The 23,456-nt window shown below is 43.2% G+C and overlaps 1 protein-coding gene and 1 long non-coding RNA gene across 3 annotated transcripts in view; one reads left to right on the top strand and one right to left on the bottom strand.

The window, feature by feature from the left end:
• The first annotated feature begins 2,776 nt into the window (after positions 1–2,776).
• LOC130850960 (uncharacterized) lies at positions 2,777–8,030 on the top strand. The gene is made up of 3 exons (XR_009053084.1): positions 2,777–3,794; positions 7,332–7,521; positions 7,884–8,030. It is a non-coding gene; the product is annotated as an uncharacterized LOC130850960 (long non-coding RNA).
• A 6,004-nt stretch (positions 8,031–14,034) lies between these two features.
• The window catches only part of GLRA1 (glycine receptor alpha 1), an 83,499-nt gene continuing 74,077 nt past the window's right edge, over positions 14,035–23,456 (bottom strand). The window contains exons 8-9 of one of the 2 annotated variants that reach the window (XM_057730485.1): positions 21,116–21,262; positions 14,035–14,523 (exon numbers count right to left, since the gene is read on the bottom strand). In XM_057730485.1, coding sequence (XP_057586468.1) covers positions 14,209–14,523; positions 21,116–21,262 — 462 coding nt within the window. In that variant the 3' untranslated portion in view covers positions 14,035–14,208. The remainder of the gene's footprint in view (positions 14,524–21,115; positions 21,263–23,456) is intronic. The other variant, XM_057730494.1, reaches the window with a different exon arrangement.

Below are 23,456 nucleotides of genomic sequence, written 5' to 3'. Positions count from 1 at the left end.
CTTTATACCTTTCTGTTAGCTCATAACTTACCCCTTCAATCTAGAATTAGAACAGACCTACTTTTTGAGACCATAATCTTCTGGAGGACAAGGACTGGAGGATTAATCTCTGTATTCCTCCAGGAGGTACATAAAAGCATCAAATGATGACTCAGTTGAATAATGTATTTCTGTTTTCTTTCTCACAAGGGAGGCATGCCTAGAGATCAGATTTAATTCAGTAAATTACAGGCACTGTGCATTTCATAGTGGAGGGGATTGTTGGGAAATTTTGAGGGGTGGGTAGAGGAGGGAGGAAGTCACTGGTCATTTTGAAGTACTTCCATCCCTGGTCTGGGCAATTAGCTGTTTATTTCTGATTGTGCCCTGGCCACTTTGTTGTGTTTATGCACAAGAATTGTATGTGCCAAGTTCATTTCTTTTCACAAACCTACGCTTGTTTAGTTTGTCATCACTCATGCCACGAGTCTAAGTCACCTTAGTCATGTTTCCTTACTCCTTATATCTAGTCTCCAGCTAAGTCCTGTCAGTTCTACCTCAACAGTCTTTCATATCTTTTCTCTTCACTTAGATAATATTCAGTGGCCTCTCATCTTCCTTTACCTCTTCTTACTCCCAGCCTACTTTCTACATGATGTTAGATTCATCTTACTGAAACCTAGCTCTGACCATGTATCCCATGTATGTGTTCTATCTTCCCTACTAGACTGTAAGCTCCTTATGGGCAGGATCTGTGTCTGAGTCATCTTTGTATCTCCCATAGCACCTATCAATAAATATATCTTGAATGAACAGCATAAAGCCTTGTTGTAAGTGAAATGATGTTTTCCAGATGATATGTAGGTTTCTCTTGGGTAATTGAGAGATTTTAAAAGTTCTCCTAATATAAAGTCGGTTAAGTAGTAACAACTATGAATTAACCAGAGGGAAAATTTCAGAAAACTTTAATTTTTTTTCCATTGGAATCAGCATGAATATGTGTATATGGATGGGTCAATAAATATATTTTTATATACATGTATCACAGAAATTTTACATTCCATCTTCAAACTGCAGAAATAGATTTTTTTTACAAGCCCCAAAATAACTGCCATAACATTTATGACTTCATGCAAAAAAATGGGGAAGAACAAGGGACAAAGAGGAATTAATTGGTTGTTCAAGGTTAAGAGTCCAGTGAGAAGTACAAATGTACAACGAGGAAGCGGTTGCTTAACACGCTGCTTAAGGTAGTAGCCAAACAAATCCTTAACTGCAGCATTAAGGCCATACCAAGTTTATACATATATACAAAGAAATTTCCATATAAAAGACATACTATCACATTTTCTCCCAGGAAAGGATGAGGAGCTTTGTGAGTAATCCCGACCCAATTTTCCAGGCCAGTTAATTGTTTAAGATGTTCCCAGGCTACTTAGAGATGTCTTCTACTTCAGCGAGCTGTTCAGTTACTGCTGTGTGAACTTGTGACTTTTGTAGTCTCTTACAGAGAAGTATGAATCATCTTGAACCTCTTCCATCATGGGTGATCAAGCACTTTCAAGCATAGTTTTTACATCTCCCAGAAGTATTGTAATTACAGAATTGTAATTTGCGTTTGTCTTACCTGTAACAGATGGACTCTACAGCCAATGATGGCATTGTGACCTGAAGAACTACACAGTGCCTTTCTGTTCTTTGAGGTTAAGATAAATTTTTGAGTAGCTAAAGTGTAATGAACCAAAGTGTGAAGTTTCAGGTAACAACCCCTGGAGTCGTTGAGAGTTAATAATCAACTTTTATCCCCGGTTATGTCACACATTTAAGTTGGCAGCTACCTTTTTAGAAAAATGGAAACGTAAAATCACTTGCAGAAGTATCATGATACGGGATTTGCTCTTCTGCCTAAACATCAAGTCAGGCCACTTTTAAGACAAAGGACAGATCTTTTGTGCAAATATCTAAATGAGTGAAATGTGGAAAACATGAAGGGCCAGTCCTTTGGAGATGACTTCCAGTTATGCAGAAGTCATTTGCTTTGGCAAGGTTGGGGGGAGACTCTTGAGACTGGCCCATCTTAGTGGGTGAATTGTCTGAAAAAAAAAAGTTAACTAGATCTAAGATATATTATGTAAATAAGATACAGCGACTGACTTTGAGCCTTTGATAGTGTTATCACTCATTTCGGAGTGTTTTAGATCAATCTAACACTGCTTTTTCATTAATGTTGTCTTAGCTATGAATTGGATATCACGTAGTCCTGTTCATCCCCAATTCTTTATGGGCCAGTTTCCAAGTAGGGCCCCAGTGTGTTCACAACTGTGGCTGCAAGGTAATTTGTCTCCTCCTATGGGTTCCCTGGGTCAGTCAAGTTTGAGAATGAGGTCTCTGGAAATGGCCTGTCCTGGGAGAGGACCAAATAATGTGTGATTTGGAAGCACTTTAGTGTTCATGTTTGAACACTTAGAAAGTGAGTGGTCACTATCCTTTCCAACTGTGCTTCACCCAGAATGACACTAGTTACGAACATTGCAGTAATTTGCATCAGTTCTAGGTAAAGCGATTTTGGACCGATCCAGATAATGAGGCAACCTTATTTAGAGGCTTAAAAGCATGAAGTGTTTTGTCTTGGACAGTTTGTGGTTCATATTGTATACGTCAAGTCTAATTACAGCAGTGAAGGTGTGTATTGTGTCGTTTTTCAAACTTACTTGGAGGCTGCTGAGGTCCTTGGTATGTTTGTCTTGAAAAGTAGAACTTGGCTATTTAACTTGCTTTAAGAAATTTGGGGGGGGGGGGTGGGGAGCGTTGTACTTTTGTTCAATATGTGCAAGAATCACATTGAGTAGGTATTTTATCTTTGTCCAGTATACTAAGTGGCAAGATACACCCCTTTGAGATTTAATTCACTCATTTTAACTGTTGTTAGTGCTGAAAATATTATAATGGATCACGTATTGGAGGATCGAACCATTAAAATACGAAATAGTCTGAATTTTAAATGCTCTGAAATGCATTGTGGGAATGTCCAATTTTTTTGGTCTTTTGGATGCTATTCTGGCTAAATGGCATGTTGAACATGGTACACCTTTAAGTGAGGTAGAAATATATGTCTAATGTGGAAAAAACTGAGTTTAGCAAACTGATTATTTCATACATAAGCACCACTTCTAAAGATTTGGGACATTCTTTCATTTACTAGGGTAGGTAATACTAACCTTATCTTTCCCCAAAATATTCTTTCTAAAGAAAGGTAGATCATTCTGAAAGAAATTATTCTTTATACATACTTCCACAAGCAATGACTTATTAAAAACCAGTTACATTTTGTCTTTTTTTTTCCTATTCATATTTGACTTTTTCCCCCTCCATACCCATTCACTTTACAGTCATGATTTCGTGCTTTGAATAGAGAGGTGCTTTCTGATTTGGGAGAATCATTTTAGTTACAGCTGAAAATAAAAAGGACATGCTAGACTATACTTTTCTTCTAGGTCATCTCTGTTTAATATTTCAGAAAAAAATAATAGTATTAGGACCACAACCTCTCCTTTACAAATACCTGCATTGTATGAAGAATTGGCTTGGCTTGATATTTGACAAAAGATAAAACTCTAGAAGTAACTTTTTTCAGAATCACTGTAGAATAGTGAGCTGAATGTAGAACCATGACTTTACCGTGCCTTTATTGTCCCCTTTCTAGTGCCTACTATCACAAACTAAATGCTTAATACTTGTTGGCTTGAATTGATGTCCTTGAAGATGTGAATTTCTAGTGGGTACTAACTATATCTGCTGCTGAGATGAAGGAAGAGGTAAGTTTTCCCGTAACAAAGTACAGGTAAATTTGAATTAGGCTGGAAGTATCAGTTAATGGAGAGAGGGGACAGAATGAATTGCTTTGCAAACCATGAGGAAATACCCTATTGATCTGTCTTTGAGAACTGCTATACTAAGTAGAGTCCTGACCCTTTATCCTACATATAAGGTTGCCCCGATGTACTCCAAATCTGTCTTTCCAAACATGCCTGCCATTCATTAGACTTCAGCCAAATGGGTAATCACTATGCCTTATATTTTGCCCCTTGTTCTTTACCTCCATAGTTTTACTCACGTTCCATCTGCTAGAATACTCTTTTCCCGTCTGTCAAAATCTCACGTGTTTTTTAAGGTTACTACTGCTCAAATGGCTGTTAAGCCATGAAACGTTGCACATTTTGTTTTCTGCATGGTCCGTGGCACCTTCCTTTGTCACATATTTCCTGTATTCTACATTAGTAATTATTTTGGTACTTCTATTAGCCCCTCCTGTGTTGTAAGAAAAGCTCTGTTTTATTCTGATGCTCTGCTTTCATGGTACACTGCCTTGCCACAGTAGATTAAATAAATAGCAGGTAGGTGGAGACAGGCAGGTGTAGGGAGGTTAAAAACAAAGCTGACAGAAAAACTGGACAGACTATGTACCTTCTAGTCCTGGTTATGACACTTTCTTTTGAAACCTCCTCCTTGAGCTTCCAACTCAAACGTTGAAGGGCTAAGCTGCTTTCTCTAGGCTGGGACATTTTGAAAAATCATGCAAAGGCAGGTACTTAATAGTTGCCCGGAGACCTGCTGAACCTGACTTGTGGTCACTAAACAAGGGTCCATGCAGAGTGCCACTTTGCTCATCAGCATCCAGAGCTACACTGGTCCTCAGAGCAGTAGCTAAGACGTTTCTGGCGTCACTGCTGGTAGCTCATGGTTCTGTTATGCCAAAGGCCAAAATTGGTGCATCTGAAGAGTCATGAATGAGGCCAAAGGGAACCTCGGAAATGTAGTAAGAAGAAGCCTATCCCCGTGAACTGGTCTGGCTAGTTTGTACACATCAAGTTACCTAGGTGATTGTTAAGTCAGGAGACAAGGAGTAGCTTATTAAAAATTTTTTTTGAGTGTGTAGGGGAGGGTTACATCTACATATTTCCCTATAATTCTATTTTCCAACTTAATTTCCAGAGCCTGGCTAGGAGTCAGCTGTTAGAAGGCCCTCCTTTACTGGAACATTGGTCAGTAAACTGCCACTTGTAATACTCTTGTTTCAGTGGTACCTCATATAAAGAGTTGCTCCCTCTTTTCCTCCGTAGCTGCTTGGGGGAAGTGGTTACCTTGTGTTTTAACACTTTGAAAGGGGGGTGAGACCACAATTATATAAATCTAAAAAGTAAACTGCTATGGAAAATAGCAGTTTTTTGTTGAGAGTCTGAGCTCAAGATGTCCCATCCTCCATTCTTTCTCTGCCTCATCTGTTATCCAATCTTCTCTTGAATTATTCATATCCACATCACATCTCACTTCACTAAATTAAGTTCTGTAGTTAGGGATGGCGCTTATCTTCAGTTCCTATGCCTTGTATTGTTTGTATTAGGTTCTTGGTTAAGTGAGTGTTTTAGAGGGGTTCTTGACTTTGGAAAGATTTCCAGAAAAGTTCTCACACAGAACTACAAACAAGGTGTTCTCACTGTCCTCCAAATGCCGTTTATTCCTACTCTGCCCTATTGTTTACTCATTTTGTTCTCTTCCACAATTCTGTAGCCAGAAAATGGCCCCATATCACTTCCAAATCCTTCATGTACCAAAAACCGAATTAGTAGGCTCTCAACCTTTTAAGGTGGGCTGATTTATATTTATCGTTCATTGCCAAGTTCTGAGAAGAGGAAGGCCAAGAATTGCCTTGGTTGGTTCTTGATCTAGAAGATGTTTGATTTTCAGTCTAGTACAAGATAGTATGCCTTGGCATGTAACAGATTATAAGGAGGTTAAATTTATGTATATTGGAATGTATGTAGGCAAAAGGAACCATGTAATTTATCAGAAGATGAATTTAATAAATCTCATTGATATACTGCTTTTTAATGACAAAGTAAACTACCACATCAATTACTTGATTTTATGCTCATTTTGGGAAGATAAGAGCTTTTTATAGGCAGGTGACTAAGGTCACAGTGAAATAATTTGTTGAAGTCAAAAACAGATAAGTAGAAGAGGTAAACATGTCACGCCTATTCCAAAACTTGGGCTTCCTATTGTCTGTGTAATGATGTCAAACTTCGGCAAGGCTGTGACTTGGGCTAGTAACGTAAGCTTTCTGAGCCTCAGTTTCCTCATCTATAAAAAGGAGAAATAGGATTAGGGCCATTGTGGGAATTAAGTTATATAATATAAAGAGACTGACATACAGTAGGTGCTCAATATTGTGATATTCAGGGTTTATTCACAATCTTTTAATAGTCTACATATGAGTGACCACTATGCACAGAGCTTAATGTGGTGCTTCTGTTTAGGGGGTGCTCAAATGGTATCTGGGAAAAAGGGAGTAGGTGCTTGGTAGGTGGAATCAGTTCTAGAATTTAGGTCTCTCTGTGTGTGTACAGGCTCTGGGGCAAGCATCAAGTAATTCACCAGTGAGAGAATCCTTGGGGCTAGTCATGAAATGTCACTGAATCAGCTGCTCTGGAGGGCGGGTGGATTTAGCCCTTTGGGAGCCAGCCTCAATTCTGAAAAAGCTTTTTGATGACCACTTCTGGCAAACAGGAAGTGATAAGGAGTTTCAGAGAAATTGAGATAATGAAAATGCTCTAGGTTGACATCAAGCAGGTGGAGTTAGCATTGACAATGTTACTTTATTGAGCCGGTGGGTCTATGATGTGGACATTATCCCCCAATAAGTAAACTGAGGGTTGGAGAGGTGATGGTCTTACTCAAGATCACTCGCCTACTTGCGTTTCAGCCTTCTAACTCGAGGCTTGTGGCTTTTCCACTGCACTAGGAAAACCATGAGTGGGTTTAGAGAGGAAAGCTGAGAGGAGAAGAGAAAGAGTGAGATCACCTTAGAGTCTGGGGAAATCCTCACATTTTTTATGCAACTAAAAGACAACTGGAGAAGTGGCCTTTAAAAAAACAAAAAAACCCCACAAAACTTTACAGCTGGGAAAACTCTTCAGGCTCAACTAATTCAATACTTCTGTTTTACAGATAGGAAAACTGAGGGGAAAATAGGAAAGAATTTTACAGTGACTCTATATTAACCACCTAGACTATACAGCTGCCATTTCGCTGTATTTGTTTTATCACACATCTGTCCGTTCTAGAGGTCTTTTAAAATATCCCTGGCTTGAATCTTTAAGGGGCAGAGAAGGAAATGGCTATATGGTGATGGGGAGCAGGGATAGGAAACAGTTGGTTTCCTAATGGAAACATTATGGTTTCTAGTTTATCCTATGTGAAATCTAAAATAGTGGTTATTTAAAAAGTCTATTAATTTATTTAACTTTGGAACCAGAAAAAAGTTCAATCTGCAATATTCTCATTAATTTCAGGGCCAGATGAAGGGAGAGTGAAGATCATTTGTCATATAATGTCACCCTATAAATATTTTGAAGAGATTCTATTGCTATAAAGCATAAATACATCCCTGTTGGGAAAGACAGGAGCAGTGTTTTCTGATTATAAGGAGTGTTTGTTGGAGCTACAGGAGTGTGGAAGCAATTCAGGAACATCATTGCGAGGGTGAGGTTTGTTTGGGGAGCGGGGGCATGGGTTGGAAAGAACAGGCTCAATTCCAGCCATAGTTGCTATAATGTTTTCTTTTTTCTTTATTAGTGTAACCCAGCTAGTGATATAGTTGTATGAATTTAGATGAACCTCCTCAATGGTGTGGAGCAGTTCCATTTTTTTTTTTTTTTCCTGCCTGTAACAGCACCCTGAGTAACAGGAACAGAGGAAAATATTCTTAAGTCTTGCTGGAATTTTCTTGTTATGATTAAACGGTGTGTGGGGACAGGCTGGGAGGGGACTTGGAGTCATTGCAGTTATTTCCCAGGGATATTTCACAAGTTCTGCTCTGATGCATTTCTCTTTGATTCTTCCAGAGTCTCTGGCAGAGAGAATTCAAACAGCTGTGATGGGAAATGGGGTACAGCCTTCACAGGACATACATGATAAAATACCAGAGTGGAATGTTGTCCTGATGTTGGATGGGATTCTCAGGTGAGAAGCTAGTTTATCAGTACTGTGAAATACCTAGACTTTCATCTCCAGAAAATTGATTGTAATCTCCTTGAGGACCAAGACTCTCCTCTTTCTTAATTTCTCCCTACCTGCCCACTGAAGAAGACCCGGGATGGGGTTCCAAGCCTGACACTGAAATTTGGAAACAATGAAACCTTTTACAAAACACAATATACTCTTTTCTTCAACCCATCAAAGTATCCAGAATTTGGCTTTGATAAATCTCCTTCAACTCCCTCTTTTTACAGGGAGGTTGTTGGGCCAAAAAAGGGGGAGTAGCTTACCTATGTTTCCATGGTGAGCCTGAGCCAGAACGAGGACCCACTTCCCATTGACCTCTGTCCACTTCAGGAGGCAAGTGTGTTTAAATAGAACACTGGGTTTCTGAAGTTGCATAAGAAAACAGTTGAATATGAAGAAAGGCAGGCCTTAAACATAGGCAATGCGGGGAATTGGGAAGCAGGGCAATTGTGGAAATGGGAGACCCATTGTGCTTGGAATCTGTATGTGGCCAGCAGACTCTTTCATCCCCAGTTAGATAGCTGGTGCTGCTCTATAACTGGTTAGTGGTCTTATGTAGAATATAGTTTTCATCACTGGGCTCTCTAAAGGGTATATTTTTGGCTTGCCATTCTCTATAGTCTGACTTTTCAACCCAGTGTTCCAATGGAAATTTTCCAGAGCATTGAAATTTCAAAATGCAAGAGCAAGAGGAAGAATAGAAATCACAGCCTTAAAACAAATGAGGCAGGAACTGCCAGTTCATTCTAGTCCCCACTCCAGCACCCCATTCCCCACCCCCTCAGAAATACATCAGCATCTTCTGGCAGAGTTGGGTTTCAGAAAACAAGATGCACAAATTGATGAAACAGGAAATGTTGATGGAGGCAGCGGGAGGAGGCACGGGTGGGGTGGAGAGCAAAAGAGGGAGAAGTAATGGTCTGGATGCTAGCTGAAGAAGCTTTAATGATCCTAAAAATTATTGGGCAATAATTTCTACTTCGGAACTCATTTTGCTGTTCCAAAGAATGATAAAGCATGTTAATTATTGCTTTAAATAACCACACGGCTCCATCAAAACAGCATGAATGAAGTAGCACCCACGTATGAGCAAACTTATCTACTGCCATTGCTGTTTACAGTCTGAGAAATCCTTAAGGAAGCAACCGGATAATAACTTGATAGAGGCATCATATAGCCTGGGCCCTCAAGATTCTAGATTACTCAGGCCTGGGAGAGATGTTGGCAGGTTGCCCTCATCCTCCTTGACCTCCTGATATCTTTAACTGGGACAGCCAGAAAGAAGTCATTGCTCTCATTCTCTTACCATTGGGCTGGGGTGGGGGAAGGCAGCATTTCGGGATTGTTTAAAAGTCCCTAATTACTACAGGAATTTCAGCCCATTCACAGAGGACCTTCCTATCCAGTGGGATTTCAGGATATGGTGAGACCAAAGCCTTTGCAGTTTACGCCTTGCCTTACACGCCAAAAGTAGTTGAGTCAGGATAACCTCCTGTTTGTGGCTTCCCAGAGCTGCAGGAAGAGAGGAGGGTCTTCATTCACATTTCAGGGCTTGGTTTCTGAGAGAAAGGACTTAGTGGAAGAAAAAAAAAAAGTTAAACTGTATTTTAAGAACATGTTCCCTGATTAGAGAATTTTTGGTCTGGTTGGTTCATTAAAGATACTTAATACCAGGGGGAGAGATACACTCTCCCTTTCTTAATAGGCCTTACCAGCCCCTCAGAGTGCAAGCCTTCCGGTCAACCTGAGAACCATAGCTCACAGAGGAAACCTGATCTTGCCTGCTTCTTCAGAGTTGGGGTAGAGGGCAGCCTTCTGAATGTGCAGAAGGTGCTCGTTGAGTAAGTGTGAGAGCTTCCAGAGTGTGGTATTCATCGTTCCTGGGCTGGGCTTCTAGCCAGACTAGGGAATATCTGTACATCTCAGATCTCCACCCCAGTCCTAAAGCTGGTGTAGATTGTACCCGCTGCTTGCCAGCTTCTCCTGAGGAGGCAGTTACTGCAGACATGGTGATAACTCCTTTCAGTCTTGGTGTGTTGCAATTAACTAAGGAATCTAATTTTCACAAGACTGTTATCAGTGATGGTACCAGCTTAGCTGGAGCACCAATCTACTGTGCAATCTAATATCGAGTCTTGCAAAACACCATCTCATCTCCTTTTAATGATGTTTATAAAAGTGAATACTTTCAAAGAAAGTATATATGTTTTCTCCCCAGTATGAAAAAAGTAGCCTATGAAAAATATTGGGGAACTTTTTAGAGGGATACATTTCTTATCTATTGATAGCTTAGAAGAAATTATTTGAATCAAATGAGCTTTTGTCTTTGTAGATGAACTAAAAATAGTTAAGTTCAAGGTATCTCTCATACACACACACACATGCACACATTGTTCTATTCATGCCTGTCCTTGGTCACTCCCTGTAGTGTAAGTCAAGAATGGACTCTTGAATATTTGAAAGGACCAGAGGATGGCAGAGCTAAGCCACTTATTTTGGCAGCTCTGGAAACAAATGAGACATGTTGTAAACTAATAGGTGAGATGTTATTGGTATTATTATCTGCTTAATTGCTACCTCCTAAATTTGGCTCCTAGGAATAGCTGCAGTTTTGAAGGTGGGTGAAATCACCCATTCATCTATGCCAGTATCCAGTTTTTCCTCCATGCAGAAATACTGGTCTATACATGTAAAGGGTTTGAAGATCAGTAAACCACTCATTATACCTAAATCAGTTTTCCCTGTACCGTAGCACTTGGCATGTATAGTCCCAAGGCATGATGTCCTCTCTGCACAAACTGAAGAGGAAATTAAGAAAGTATTGTCCTTTTGTTAGAGCCACCTAAAAAAATATTTGGCTTAAATTACCTACTTTGATTTTCTATAATGATGAAATAACTAATTGTAACTAATTGCTAAATCCTTACTGCATTATACAGTAATGATCATGTCTTCTCCTTGAGAATGCTCCATTCCTAACTCATGATGGGATTTTTGACATTGTAATGATTGATGTCCTTTCCCCACTATTGCTTACCTTTGATAAAGTGGAGCAAAAGGAAAAACAGATCTGCAAATTGTCCAGAGAAGAAAGGCAACAAGAATTGTGTGTGTCCATATAATGTGTGCATGTGTATGTTCATGGCCATCTGGAGAGTTCAGAAATCAAAGTGACATTAAGCTTTCTGTTGTGTGAACTTCCTGTAGACAGACCAGTTCAAGCACATAGAACAGTCAGTGCTAGGAGGGGGTTAGAAATCACCTGCACCACTCTCTCCATTGTGTATTTAGAGAAACCAAAGCTTAGTGATTTACCCAAGGTCACCCAGCATGTTAGTGGCAGGACTAAAATTCACATTCTTCTTCTCACTGCTATCATGCATCCACTCATATTTATTTTCTATGAGGGATATGGTGTTTGGAATAGTCTGAGAGAAGAATTCATCCCCTCTGTGTCTCAGAGAGATGATTTTGTTGTCTGTTGGATACTATCAGCTAGACCTGGCAGCGCCCAGTGGGCAGACAAGTTGACTATTGTGGCAGAAGTTCAAGGACCCAGCAGAGGCTGGGCAAATGGCCTAGTGATTCCTCTGTCTCGAGGAGATTCCAGACACCTCATACAAGGAGCCCAGTGTGATTTTGCTGTTTGAGTGGAGAAAGAATATCTTAGAACAATTGGTACTGTCTTTAGTTCCTGATGGTGGCCTAGTACCTTTGTTGCCTGATTCACCTACACTTCAGACATTCTGAATTTAGTCTAATAATGAGTAAAGTAGGGAGAAAGGGTTCTTTAATTTTTTTAAATTAAAAAATGATTTCCCCTTTAAATAAAGTGAATAAAGTGCTAGTGAAAGGGGCTGATAAGCTCTCCAGAGACCCATGTACTACTTAAGAATTGAGGGTGTTTTCCCCCTCCCTTAAATAAAGTGAATATAGTGCTCATGAAAGGTGCTAATAGCAGTTCAAAGGCTGATATTCTAGTCTTGAACTGGTAGTATTTATTCATGTCCCTCCTCTAAACACGTTAGTGGTGGGAAAAGGATGGTCTTAGGTGAGAGGCTCCTACTCCCTTGGCTCCCATCCCTCAATGCTTCTTAGAAAAAAGGGCTCCGGGTTCCATCCCACATCCTCCAAAGCTAGAGTACAGTTTAGTTTTCTGGTCTACACAGGCCAAGGGAAGGGAAGGCAATGATTCACTGACCTTGGAACTTGGATGTAAACAGCTTTTTCATTAAAGCCACAAAGCTGAATCCTTTTTTGGCTGCATAGTGCATTTTCTTTACCTAAATCACTTCTGGCTCCTTGTCTTGACCTGCTTTTTTGGCCTCTATGGGCATTAGCTATTGTGCCATAGGAAATGGGAGATGTTTCCCCTGGGAAAGGTGCTTTAGGGAAGAGTTAAGTTCCCAGTGTTTCCTCTGTCCTGCTCTAAGTTTGGGATACTCTAAAGACACAAGTGGAACCCAAGCCTCAGTGCAGACTGATTGTCAGCTGTGTCTCACCAGCTCCCTGCTACTTTTAATTCCACTAAAGTGCAAAGAAAGAAATGTAACCCTCGTATTCTGGTCACGGGCCATAGCAGGGAGGACGCCACAAGCAATAGTGCTATCGTTTCAGGTGCAGTGGTGTTGACAGAGGGAGGGCAGAGGCTGCTGGACACAGCTCCCCTCTAATTCCACAGCCCACCTTGCAGACCTGCCCTCTGTGAACATCCATGTCCTTGAGCAGGCTCCCCTACTCCCCACAGTTCACTTCTCAGTCCCTCTCCCTTTCCTCCAGAGTACCATAGCTGTACCATAGCTAACGTGGTATAGTTCTGGCACTTCAGAGTTAGAAGGAAAGAGAAATGTTTGTCTAACTTTCCTAAATGTTAAAGCTAAACAAAGCACCGAAAAGGAAAACAAAAAAAGACTTATAAAAATATAATGGGGTCTCCCCCCTCCCCAAGCTTCCCACATTCTTTGTGGTATATGAAATGTCAGAATACAATGAACAAACTTTATAAACATTACTGCCTCTTTCCACCCGCATACATACATCTGAGCGGCAGCAACCTTACCGCTACCCTTTCACCTTGTGAAACGTCACTCGTAGAACCGCAATATAATACATCTGTTTCATCCTGTGGACACCACCTTCCCAAACATACACCCACTGCAATTCCAGAGACTTTCCACAAAAATAGACATCTGAAAAAAGTGCATCTGTTTATACTCAGTCTATCTGCATATTATTTCTTGAGATTATTACTTTTTTTTTAACCGTAAAAAAGATTGCATATTGGCAATATGATGAGAAAAACCATGGCGGCCATTTCTGGGTGGTAGTGGAGGGTAAGTTGGGGGGGTGGTGAAGCACAGAAGCATGAGGGCTCAGAGAGGGGCAGCTCAGAGAGAGGTCCTCAGCCTGGAGACGTGAGGATGGATTGTCAACCCTCGGGGCTCTGAAATGTCCCATCTCTAGTCATTCCCTTCTCTTCTCTCCACTTTTCCCCATTTCCACTACCCATGCCTGGGCCGCATGACCCTCTTGAAGCAGAGGCAGAATGGCTTTTTGGCATGAGTCCACCTGGGCCAGTTTGAAGATAAGTATGGCGTTTAGAGGGGTGTGATGTGGGACACACACCAGGGCAAGCTTATTTGTGACTGTTACCACTCTGGGAAAAATTGTCCATCACCTCTGTGACTTTAAAAATTTAAGCAGTTCCTAGGCTGATATGTTAAACAAATCTTTTGTTCTTGTGGTTTTGCATTAATATTAAGCATGAATATATATCATATATTACATTGCTTCCCTTCTGCTCTGGGACAGACGGCACTCTCCTTCCAAACAGGAAAACTGCACGGCCCACGGACTCAAATTTTTGAAAGCTGTTTTCTCCCACTCCCCCACCCACCCCGAACCCTCCCTTTCCTCCCCGGCCCCTCAGTTCCTATATTAGAAAAGCCCCTCCCTCCCCCCTCCCCCCAGCCACCCGAGGTTAAATAGATAGTGCCACATTCTAAGAGTCATGCATCGCTGCATTTGGGATTGCACACATTGCGGAGAAGGAGAGGGTTGTATGTGCGCGCCCCCTCCCTGGCTTCCCCTCCTCTTGCTTCGGCCCTCAGATTCCTGTGCTCTTCCCACTTTGCCCTCTCCCAGCCTCCCCCTGCCCCAGACCCGTCACTGGTTGTGGACATCCTCCCTGCGGACGATCTTGTAGATGATCCAGTAGAACATGTTGAAGATGAGGAAGGCCATGGGGAAGCCGATGCGGGAGATTTTGTCTATCTTCTTGGCCCTTTGGATGAAGAGTTTTCGCATCTCCTCTGGGGACTTGGATGGTGCAGGAGGGGGGTTGGTGGCGGTGTTGTTGTTGGCGCCCTTGACCGAGATGCCATCCTTGGCCTGAAGGCAGGCCGGGCCCATCCCATAGGCAGAGAAGTTGAAGCGGCCCTCTCCAGCTTCATCCTCCTGGAATAGATTCAACATGGGGCTCTACTTAAAATAAGACAGGGGCTGGGCACCCTCCCTGCAAGGCACTCCCCTGGGGGCCAGGCCATGCCCATCTGGCTCTCCCTGCCTCCTGGACGGCACCACTCCAGGCTCCTGAAGACTCTGGCTGGCTGGGGAGTTATGCCTTATAGAGGGGCGCCACTGGCGTGCTGAAACAGATGCAAACCAGGGGATAGGAGTGCCGCATGGAGTCTGGAGACCTGTGTTCAAGTCTCTGCTCCATCACTTGCTGGCTGTGTGACCTTGGGCAAGTCACTTCCTCAGAAGACTTCCTTCTGTGACTCTCAGAGTTTTTTAATTTCGTTTTTTCCTTTAAGTGGTGGTGAGAGTCACTCCACTGCTTCAAGATGTTTTTCGACCATCAGAGGTTATAGATGAGCAGATGCTCTGAATGCTGTTTTGTTAGAAATCCAGGGGACAATTTGGAGAGATCCCCTGCTTTGCCTCTGTTTCCTCCTTGCCCTCTTCCCCCACCCCATTCCCCAGTTCATGTCTTCCGTGCGTAGGTTGGGAGAGGGAGTGAGTGGCCCAGGAGGGAGCAAGGGCCGTGGGCCTCACCCCCGTTTGCAAGCCGGGGAACCACAGCTGCTTCTTACCTCCGTGTTCCTGTATCCCTGGCAGGTGTGACCTCAGACATACCTCTGGATTTTTATCAAGTTATCATTCAAGTGCTTCATCATTTGGCTGCAACTCCCGCTCCAACTGACAGACCTCCACCTCCCCCCACCCTGTGCTTTGCACACCTGCCCGTGGTGTTGCATGTTCCCAGCTCCCTGCCTCATGCTCACCGCCCGGGTGCCTGCTACCCTGACCCTCCCCACGTCTCCCTTTCCTCATCTGGATCATGGAGACACACTTGTCTGCTCTCATCATATCTGGCTTTGTGGTCCTCCCTTGTGAGCTCTGAGGCAGCACTGAGAGTCTCAGCTGAGCCGCTGATACAGTGTGTGGCTCTGGGGGGTTTTATCAGCTCACACTGCCATCCTAGAGAGTGAAAGCTTTCTGGGTAGCCACGCTGGCTTCTGCTTGTTCCTGTGAGGGGCTGGGCCAGCAGAGAACAGGAAATGGAGACCAGGGGCCCCAGTGCCCGTCCAGCTCTGCTTCTGCCACCCCAGCCTGGGCCCCCATCTGAGTTTGTGATGAGAATGATGTCTAGCTTAGTTTCCCTCCTGTCCCCCTAACCCCCCCCACCCTGCCCCCTCCAACCCATTTGGGTTTTTAATGTTTTTTTTTTTTTTTTATTGGGGTATAGTTGTTTTACAATGTTGTGTTAGTTTCTACTGTACAGTGAAGTGGAGTTCCCTGTGCTATACAGCAGTTTCTTATTAGTTATCTATTTTATACATATTGGTGTATATATGTAAATCCCAATCTCCTAATTCATCACCCCCCGGGTGTCCATATGTTTTGTTCTCTACATCTGTGTCTTTATTTCTGCCTCACATACGGGTTCATCTGTACCATTTTTCTAGATTCCACATATATGCGTTAATATACAATATTTGTTTTTCTCTTTCTGACTTACTTCACTCTGTATGACAGTCTCTAGGTCCATCCACAATGTTTAGCCTAGTTTCCCTCCTGTCCCCGCAAGTCCACTACCCCGCCCCCTCCAACCCATCTAGGTTTTTTTTTTTTGGCGCACAGGCTTAGTTGCTCCGCGGCATGTGGGATCTTCCTGGAGCTGGGATCGAACCCGTGACCTCTGCATTGGCAGGCCGATTCTTAACCACTGCGCCACCTAGGAAGCCCCCATCTAGGTTTTTACAGTAAACATCTTATTGGTCATCTTTTGCTTTGAACTTTTTAATAGGCTGCCAGTGATTGAGGATAATTACAACCTTTATATGGTGACAAGGCCTTAGGTGATTTGGACAGTCTCATCTGTGTGTTCTCCGTCTGGCATTCTGTGATCCAGCCGCCTTGTGGTATTTCCATCTATTGGAAAGTGCCACACTCCTCTTTTAGTCTGGGTCTTTGGCAGGTGGGTCTCTCTGCTGGAACACTCTCCCAACCCCACCCCTGCTTCCATCTCCTTCTGTTTCCCTGAAATAATTCCTACTCAGAGGCTTTCCCTGAGCCCAAGGATAGATAGGCTAGGTGTCCCTGCTCTGTGCTCTGTAAGCTCCCTTTACATCTCTTCCTCTTTTTACTTTTCCTTTTTTAAATTAAAGCCCTTATTATCACCTTGTTTTCCTTGATTAATGTCTGTCTCTCCTGTTAGACTGTAAGTTTCATGAAGGCAGAGGCAAATTCTATCGAGTTCATTGCACCTGCAACACCAGACATATGAATATATTTCCTGGGCAGAAGCTCAGAACTCTGCAAATGTTTGTTGACCAAATATTTACTTGTATATCTAGTCCCAGCTTCCCTTTTTTTTCTTCTAAATTTAAATGGGGTTGTATTCCTAGCACCAGAAAGATATGACACATATGATGAATGCTTAAGAAACCTTTCACAAATGACTGAATCCGGTCCAACACCCTTGCTTCAGAAGGGTGGGAAAGAAGATGGGCTCCACCTTAGAGGACTGGGATGGGGAGGGTGGGGGGGACTCGAGGGAGGGTGGGAGGGGAGTCAGGGAGGGAGGGAATACGGGGATATGTGTATAAAAACAGATGATTGAACTTGGTGTACCCCCCCCCAAAATAATAAATAAATAAATAAAATTAAAAAAAAAAAAAAAAAAAAAAAAGATGGGCTCCAGTGCCTGGCAGGTCGGTGCTAACAAACATTTGTCTATGTGGAGGACGACAGTAGAAGGTTTGTGCCAGGGCTGAGGAGAGAAGTTGGGGGACCTGGCCTAGTGACCCTGTGCCTGGAAGGGGGGCTTGGTCTGACTCTGTTGCTTATCAATATAAATCTGTCCTTGCTGCAGTGGGGCAGGTGGAACGGGGTGTGCTTGGAAATGTTTTTTCGCTGGGCTGTAGTTATGCAGAGGGAGGCACAGAATTAACTTTCCATTTAGCTTTGGGCAAATTATTCTCTGCCTTCCTCATTTGTTAAACATGAGAGGGGATGGGATGGAGGTGTGGAGGCCTCATCTGGTTAGAAGGTTATCAATTTCACATTGTATCCAGGAGAAAGGAAATTCCCTAGGAATGACTGGACAAAAGCTTGCTATTCCTATTCAAGCCAGCAGATGGCAGGAAATGAATGCCCAACTGCACCTGGAGCTGCGTGGGGCTGGAGCGGGGGAAATCTGATAGAGCCCAGGGAGGTTGGTAGTGTGCCTGCCCAGTTGGGCTCACGGAGCTTTCCTAATAATCTGACTAATGAGGCTGGCTGGGGAATTCGAGGACCAGATGCTTTCTGCCCAGCAAATGAGGTAACATGGGAGGATGGTGGGAGTTGAGGAGCGCGGCCAAGATCACAAGCTTCGAGAAACTCAGGCGTGTAGCTAGTTCCTCTTCACTCACCATATGGGGCTTAAAACCCCCTCTGCAAACGTCCTGCTAAGGAGGTTTCTGCAGCCCAATCTTGTACACCACCAGTGTACACGCTGCATCCAGAGGGCCTTACTCCGAGGAAGCTCTTCTGTATGGTGAGCCCGATTCTGCGTCCTTTTAGCTTCTGACATTTGTGCCAAGTTCAGAGCCCTCAGGCACAGGGTCACACTAATTCAAAGGGACACCAGGGGCCAGGCAGGAAGAATGAGTGATGAAGCGAGTGGGGGCTGTGGAGTGCATTCCCTACCTAAGGGCTTTTGCAATGCGCCTGTACCATGTGGGGTGTGGATCCAGTAGGACCAGAGGCTGTGATGTTTTGAGTGAAGTGAGAAGTGCAACTTTTAAATGCTGGCACTTTATTCCACATTTTAAAGACATTGCTGGTGAACTTAAAGATATTTGTATGGTGAATTTGACCTTCTACCTACTAGTTTTTGACCTCTGTTTTGGGATAAATCTTAGTTCCTATTTAAGATCTAATAAATGCAAGACTATTTTTATCTGCCTCAAGATGGAAACATTGATGAACAGATAAGCAGCTGGTGGTGTATGGTCCGTGTTTTGAGAACAGCCACGGGTCTTGGAGGGCCTCCTTGCCTCTGCCATCAGTGTCTCCATGATCCTGGTGACTTGCCCCTCCTCTTTGTCAGCACCTCACAGGGGAATGTCTGGGATGCTCTCTGAGAGCTCTTCCAGCAGCGGTGTGCTGTGAGAGAATGAGGACGGACCGAGCAGAGGAAGCTGATCAAATCTGCATAGTGGCCTTACGCTCACTTTACCTGACCAGAGACAAAGCTTTTGTTTTCCTCTAGCGTGTGAAACTGGTAGGCATTTGACAAGGGTGGAGGCAGCCTTTTTAAGTACTGTAGGCCCTGCATATTACATATCACATCTGCAAGGAGCTCCATTCACATTTTTGTCTATGCCCTGTGGAGCTGTGCAGGGTACAGTCTATTGGCTTAGTGCCAGTCAAATATCTTGGACATAGTCTTCCCAAATAAGTGTCTCTGCAACACAATTTTGACCTTCTTTTAGCAAAAATTTGACCCTTCTTTCAGGGAAATGCAGAAAACTGCTAGCCCATGGGGGAAAAAAGGAAAATAAAAAGTAAATCCCAGAGGTAGTTGTGTTTGGTCAGTTCCTTGCTTAGATTATGTTAAGAGTCAAAGGCTAGGTATCCAGTGGATAGTAATGGAAGGACTAAAACTAGGGTCTTTCATGAAGTCCTGTGTGGCTTGCTGCACCCAAGATGGTTTCCTCTTCCAGTGCAGGTTATATCCTAACTTCCATGGACATCTTCTGTCCCGGAACGTCTGCCTGCCGCCTGCGGTAAACGGCTAGAAGTTAATTGAATCAGATTGCTAATGTTTAAGAAAATGTACTGAGGGAAATCTGTGCCTATGGAATCATTTTAATCCCTGGCATTTGTGTGGCAGGAACAAAACTTAAAGCTACTTTGGCATCTGATTTCATCTTCACCACAGTCCCCCATTATACCCACTTAGTCCATTTTATAGATGGAGCAGCTGGGCCCCAAAAGAGCCTAACTGAAAATCACATACCAAAGAGGCAGAGTCCTTTGTTATATAGCACCTTGTAACTGGGTAGACAGCTGTTTTCAGTAGGTCAGTCTAAAGCAGCTAGGGCCTTGGTGTGTGGCAGGTATGTAGTGTGTCCTGACAGGTCAGAGTGTATGAGCCCTTGGTTGTCCTAATCCATTGCTGGAAACACTTGCAGACAGCCTCTCTGACTGGCCGGTCTCCCCTTTTATTAGTTTTTTTAAATCCCTGTGTCCATTTGTTCAACACATGCCTATTGCATGTTCACTACCTATCAGGCCTTGTGTTAAGCACCAGGGATGTAGCACTAAGCAGGAGGAGACGTGGTCTCTGCCCTGAGGGAACTTATCATTCAGTGGGTGATGCACATTGAATAATCATATGATTATGATTATAATAATTATAATTATAACTCAAGATAAATGTTCAGAAGGAAGGGAACCAAGTTCAGCTAGAGTATGGTCTTCACTGGCATAAACAGTGTCTTGGTGAAAATTAGACGAAAGGCATCCCCGTCTTGGGGTGTATGAATCGAGATCCCTCCCTCTGGCTGATACAGTCCATGCCAGGGCAGGACTTAGAGCAGAGCACCTCCTTGGCTGGGGGCCCTTGTAGGATACAACCTGCATGACCATACTTAACAGCCCAGCATAAGCACCTCAGTTCAGGACCTAACCTTGACTAGGATATCAAGGAAAGATGCCTCAGCCAAGAACTGGAAAATGTGTGGGTTCATCCCAAGCAAAGTGCACTGGAAGAGCAACCCAGGAGGAGAGAACAAGATGCCTAAAGTCCTGTGTGTATGTTTGAGGAACTATGAGAAAAGCCAGTGTGGTTGGTGCTCAGAGAGCAAAGGAGAAAGAGACGTGAAGATGAGGCTGGAGAGAAAAGCAGGTTCTCTGATCCCCAGGAGAAAGGTCTCCTGGGGAAGTAGTCATGGACCAGGATGTAGAGCCAGTTTGCTTCCACAGGCTGCATGCTCCTCAATGGCGTTTGTTGGTTGGAACTACCACCTCTGAGTTAACAGAGGTTGGTGACTTTTCAGAGGTGGTCTGCCAAGTATTTCTTTACTCAATCCCTCATAAAGAGAGAGAATCCACTTGGGGGGAGAATCTTGCTGGATGCCCGTCTCTTGGAAGTAGGAAACAAAGGCCTGGAAACTGGACATTCTACTCTAAGATCTCACCTTTTGAGGTGCAAATCCTTTCTGGAATCAGGCCCATTGAAATAATTGAAATGTTTTCCACCTGGGTAGAAAACACCCTCAGCCTGCCATACTTTCAGTTCATAGCTAGTTTCTGTCTTGCCCCCGACAGTGTTTGCTCTATCAGTTATGTCTTCAGGTGCAACCTGATAATTAGTGTTGTTATGGTTAGAAGAGTGACTGCCTATAGATCCAATCAGGGCATTACTTCTGAGAGGGGAAGCTAGGACTTCTAGGACTTTGATCCCTATTTTGTGCCTGATTTTCCCACTGAGGAGGATGGTCCAGTGAAACAAGTATCTAAGACAAGGCTGCCTGGAACTCTTCTGTTTACCACCAGCAGTGAGCCAAAGGCCTACCTTGTGATGCCTTCGCTTCCTCCTGAATCGGAGCAGCTCTTTGTGCTGCCGAGACACAAAGTTGACAGCGGCGTACTCAAGCAGGGCTGAGAACACGAAGAGCAGGCACACAGCCATCCAAATGTCAATGGCTTTCACATAGGACACCTGGAGTGGAGGTGAGGAGAAGAGCACAGGGAAGTGAGGAGAGAGCAGAGTAAATTATTGGGTACGAGGAATGTTTTATGCTCCTCAGGATCCCCCTCCCCATCACTCACTGCTGTCCCCTCTGTCCCCTCTCAGCTGGGATATTAGGGTGGAGGATGCAGAGGGAAACAGAAGAGAAATGCATGAAGAAGACTGGACAGGGGCTTCAGTGGTTAAGTACTTGCCTGCCAATGCAGGGGACACAGGTTCGAGCCCTGCTCCAGGAAGATCCCGCATGCTGTGGAGCCAACTAAGCCTGTAAGCCACAACTATTGAGCCTGTGTGCCGCAGCTACTGAAGCCCATGTGCCTAGAGCCCGTGCTCCACAACAAAAGAAGCCATGGCAATGAGGAGCCCGCGCAGCACAACGAAGAGTAGCCCCCTGCTCGCCGCAACTAGACAAAGCCTGTGGGCAGTGACAAGGACCCAACACAACCAATAAATTAAAAAAAAAAAAAAAAAAGACTGGACAGAATATGGGAGCAAAAAGAACATGGTACCCAGAAGAACACTAAAGAGAAGGGGATGGTGTGTCTAGCATTATCATTTAGTGGAACAGAATGTGGTATTTAGACTAAAGGTCTAAATGGGAACAGAATTTGTACCTAGCATTAAAAGTAAATGGAGGATGTCAGTGAGAATGGCAGAGTAAGATCTTCAAAAACTCTCTCCCCCCATAAAAGCAACAAGAATACTATCAAAAATGGTCCGGACCAGCTTTTTTCAGAACTCAATCAAAGTCTAACAGCAATCCTGTAAGCATTTATTTAAGAAAATCAGCTGGATCTTAGTAAGAATAGCAAGCTTCATATCATAAAAAAAAAACCCCCAAAACTCAGCTTTACTGAGGTAAAATTCACATATCATACACATTTAATGTATAGAAATCGACAATTTTATATATTCGCAGATATGTGCAATCATTATCACAGTCAATTTTAGAACATTTTTATCACCTCAAAAAGACACCTGCTACCTTTAGCTATCATTTCCTTATTCCCCCAATTCTCTTCCTCCAGTCCTGGACATTACATATAAATGGAATCATGCAATAAGTGGCCCTTTATGACTGGGTTCTTTCACTTAGCATAATGTTTTCAAGATTCAGCCATATTGTAGCATGTGTCAGTATTTTATTTTTTATGGACAAATAATGTCCCATTGTATGGATATAACACATATTGTTGATCCATTCATCAATTGATGGACATTTGGGCTGTTTCTACCTTTTGGTTATTATGAATAATGCTGCTGTGGACATCCGTGTATAAGTTTTTGTGCGGATGTATGTTTTTATTTCCCTTGGGGCTTTGTGGTATTTTAAGTTGCCCTATTCCCATCTTCTCATCCCCAGCTCTCTGCTAGCCTGGGAAGCCAACAGCCTGCAAGCTTGGCAAGCACCAGTATCCTGACAGCCGCTGCATGGGGCAGAACAGAGTAGGAGCTTCTTTAAAGCTGCATTCGCAGGGGATTGTTATTTGACCTGTTTTGTGGTTCTCTGAAAGGTCACACTCACAAAGCTGTCTGTATTTGACCTGACTTGAGCTGGCCCCATGTGAACGCTTTTTCCTTGAGGGCATTTGTTGAAAACAATCATTGGCAAGTGTTGAACATTACATCAGTCTCAGTAACAGTTGAGGCAAACAATAGGTTGATCAAAAAGTATCAAAAGAAAACCTGGGGAATGAGCTGTTCATAGAGGGCTTTAGGAAGCGATGATATATTCCTGGGAATCTATGTGTATGCCCAGGGAAGACCTGAGAAGGCTCTGAGCACTCAACTCTGAATAAACAGGAAGCAAAGTTGAAGACCAAGTTGTAAACTGCTTGGCTGAGTGTTGAAAGTATATCCTAACACACACAGAGCCCCTAGGCAAAGGCTGGGAGATTTATAGGGTCCAGGCATTTAAGGAAATCTCTTACATTCTTAGCTAACCACTGAGCTAACTGTAGAGACTTCAGTGGCCCCACATACCAAAGAATACAACATTACAGAATTAGTTCCATAAAGTTATTAAACAAGCAAACAACAACAAATCCTGAGGAGGGAGGAGAATCTGATTTCCAGAGATGCCACATTGTATTATGTAAAATGTGTCATTTTTAACAACAAATTTAAGATATACAAAGAAACAAGAAAGTATGGCATATGCAAT

This window comes from Hippopotamus amphibius, chromosome 1, assembly GCF_030028045.1.
Source record: "Hippopotamus amphibius kiboko isolate mHipAmp2 chromosome 1, mHipAmp2.hap2, whole genome shotgun sequence".
Classification (NCBI taxonomy): Eukaryota; Metazoa; Chordata; class Mammalia; order Artiodactyla; family Hippopotamidae; genus Hippopotamus; species Hippopotamus amphibius.
This window is presented reverse-complemented; position numbering and strand designations above follow the sequence as displayed.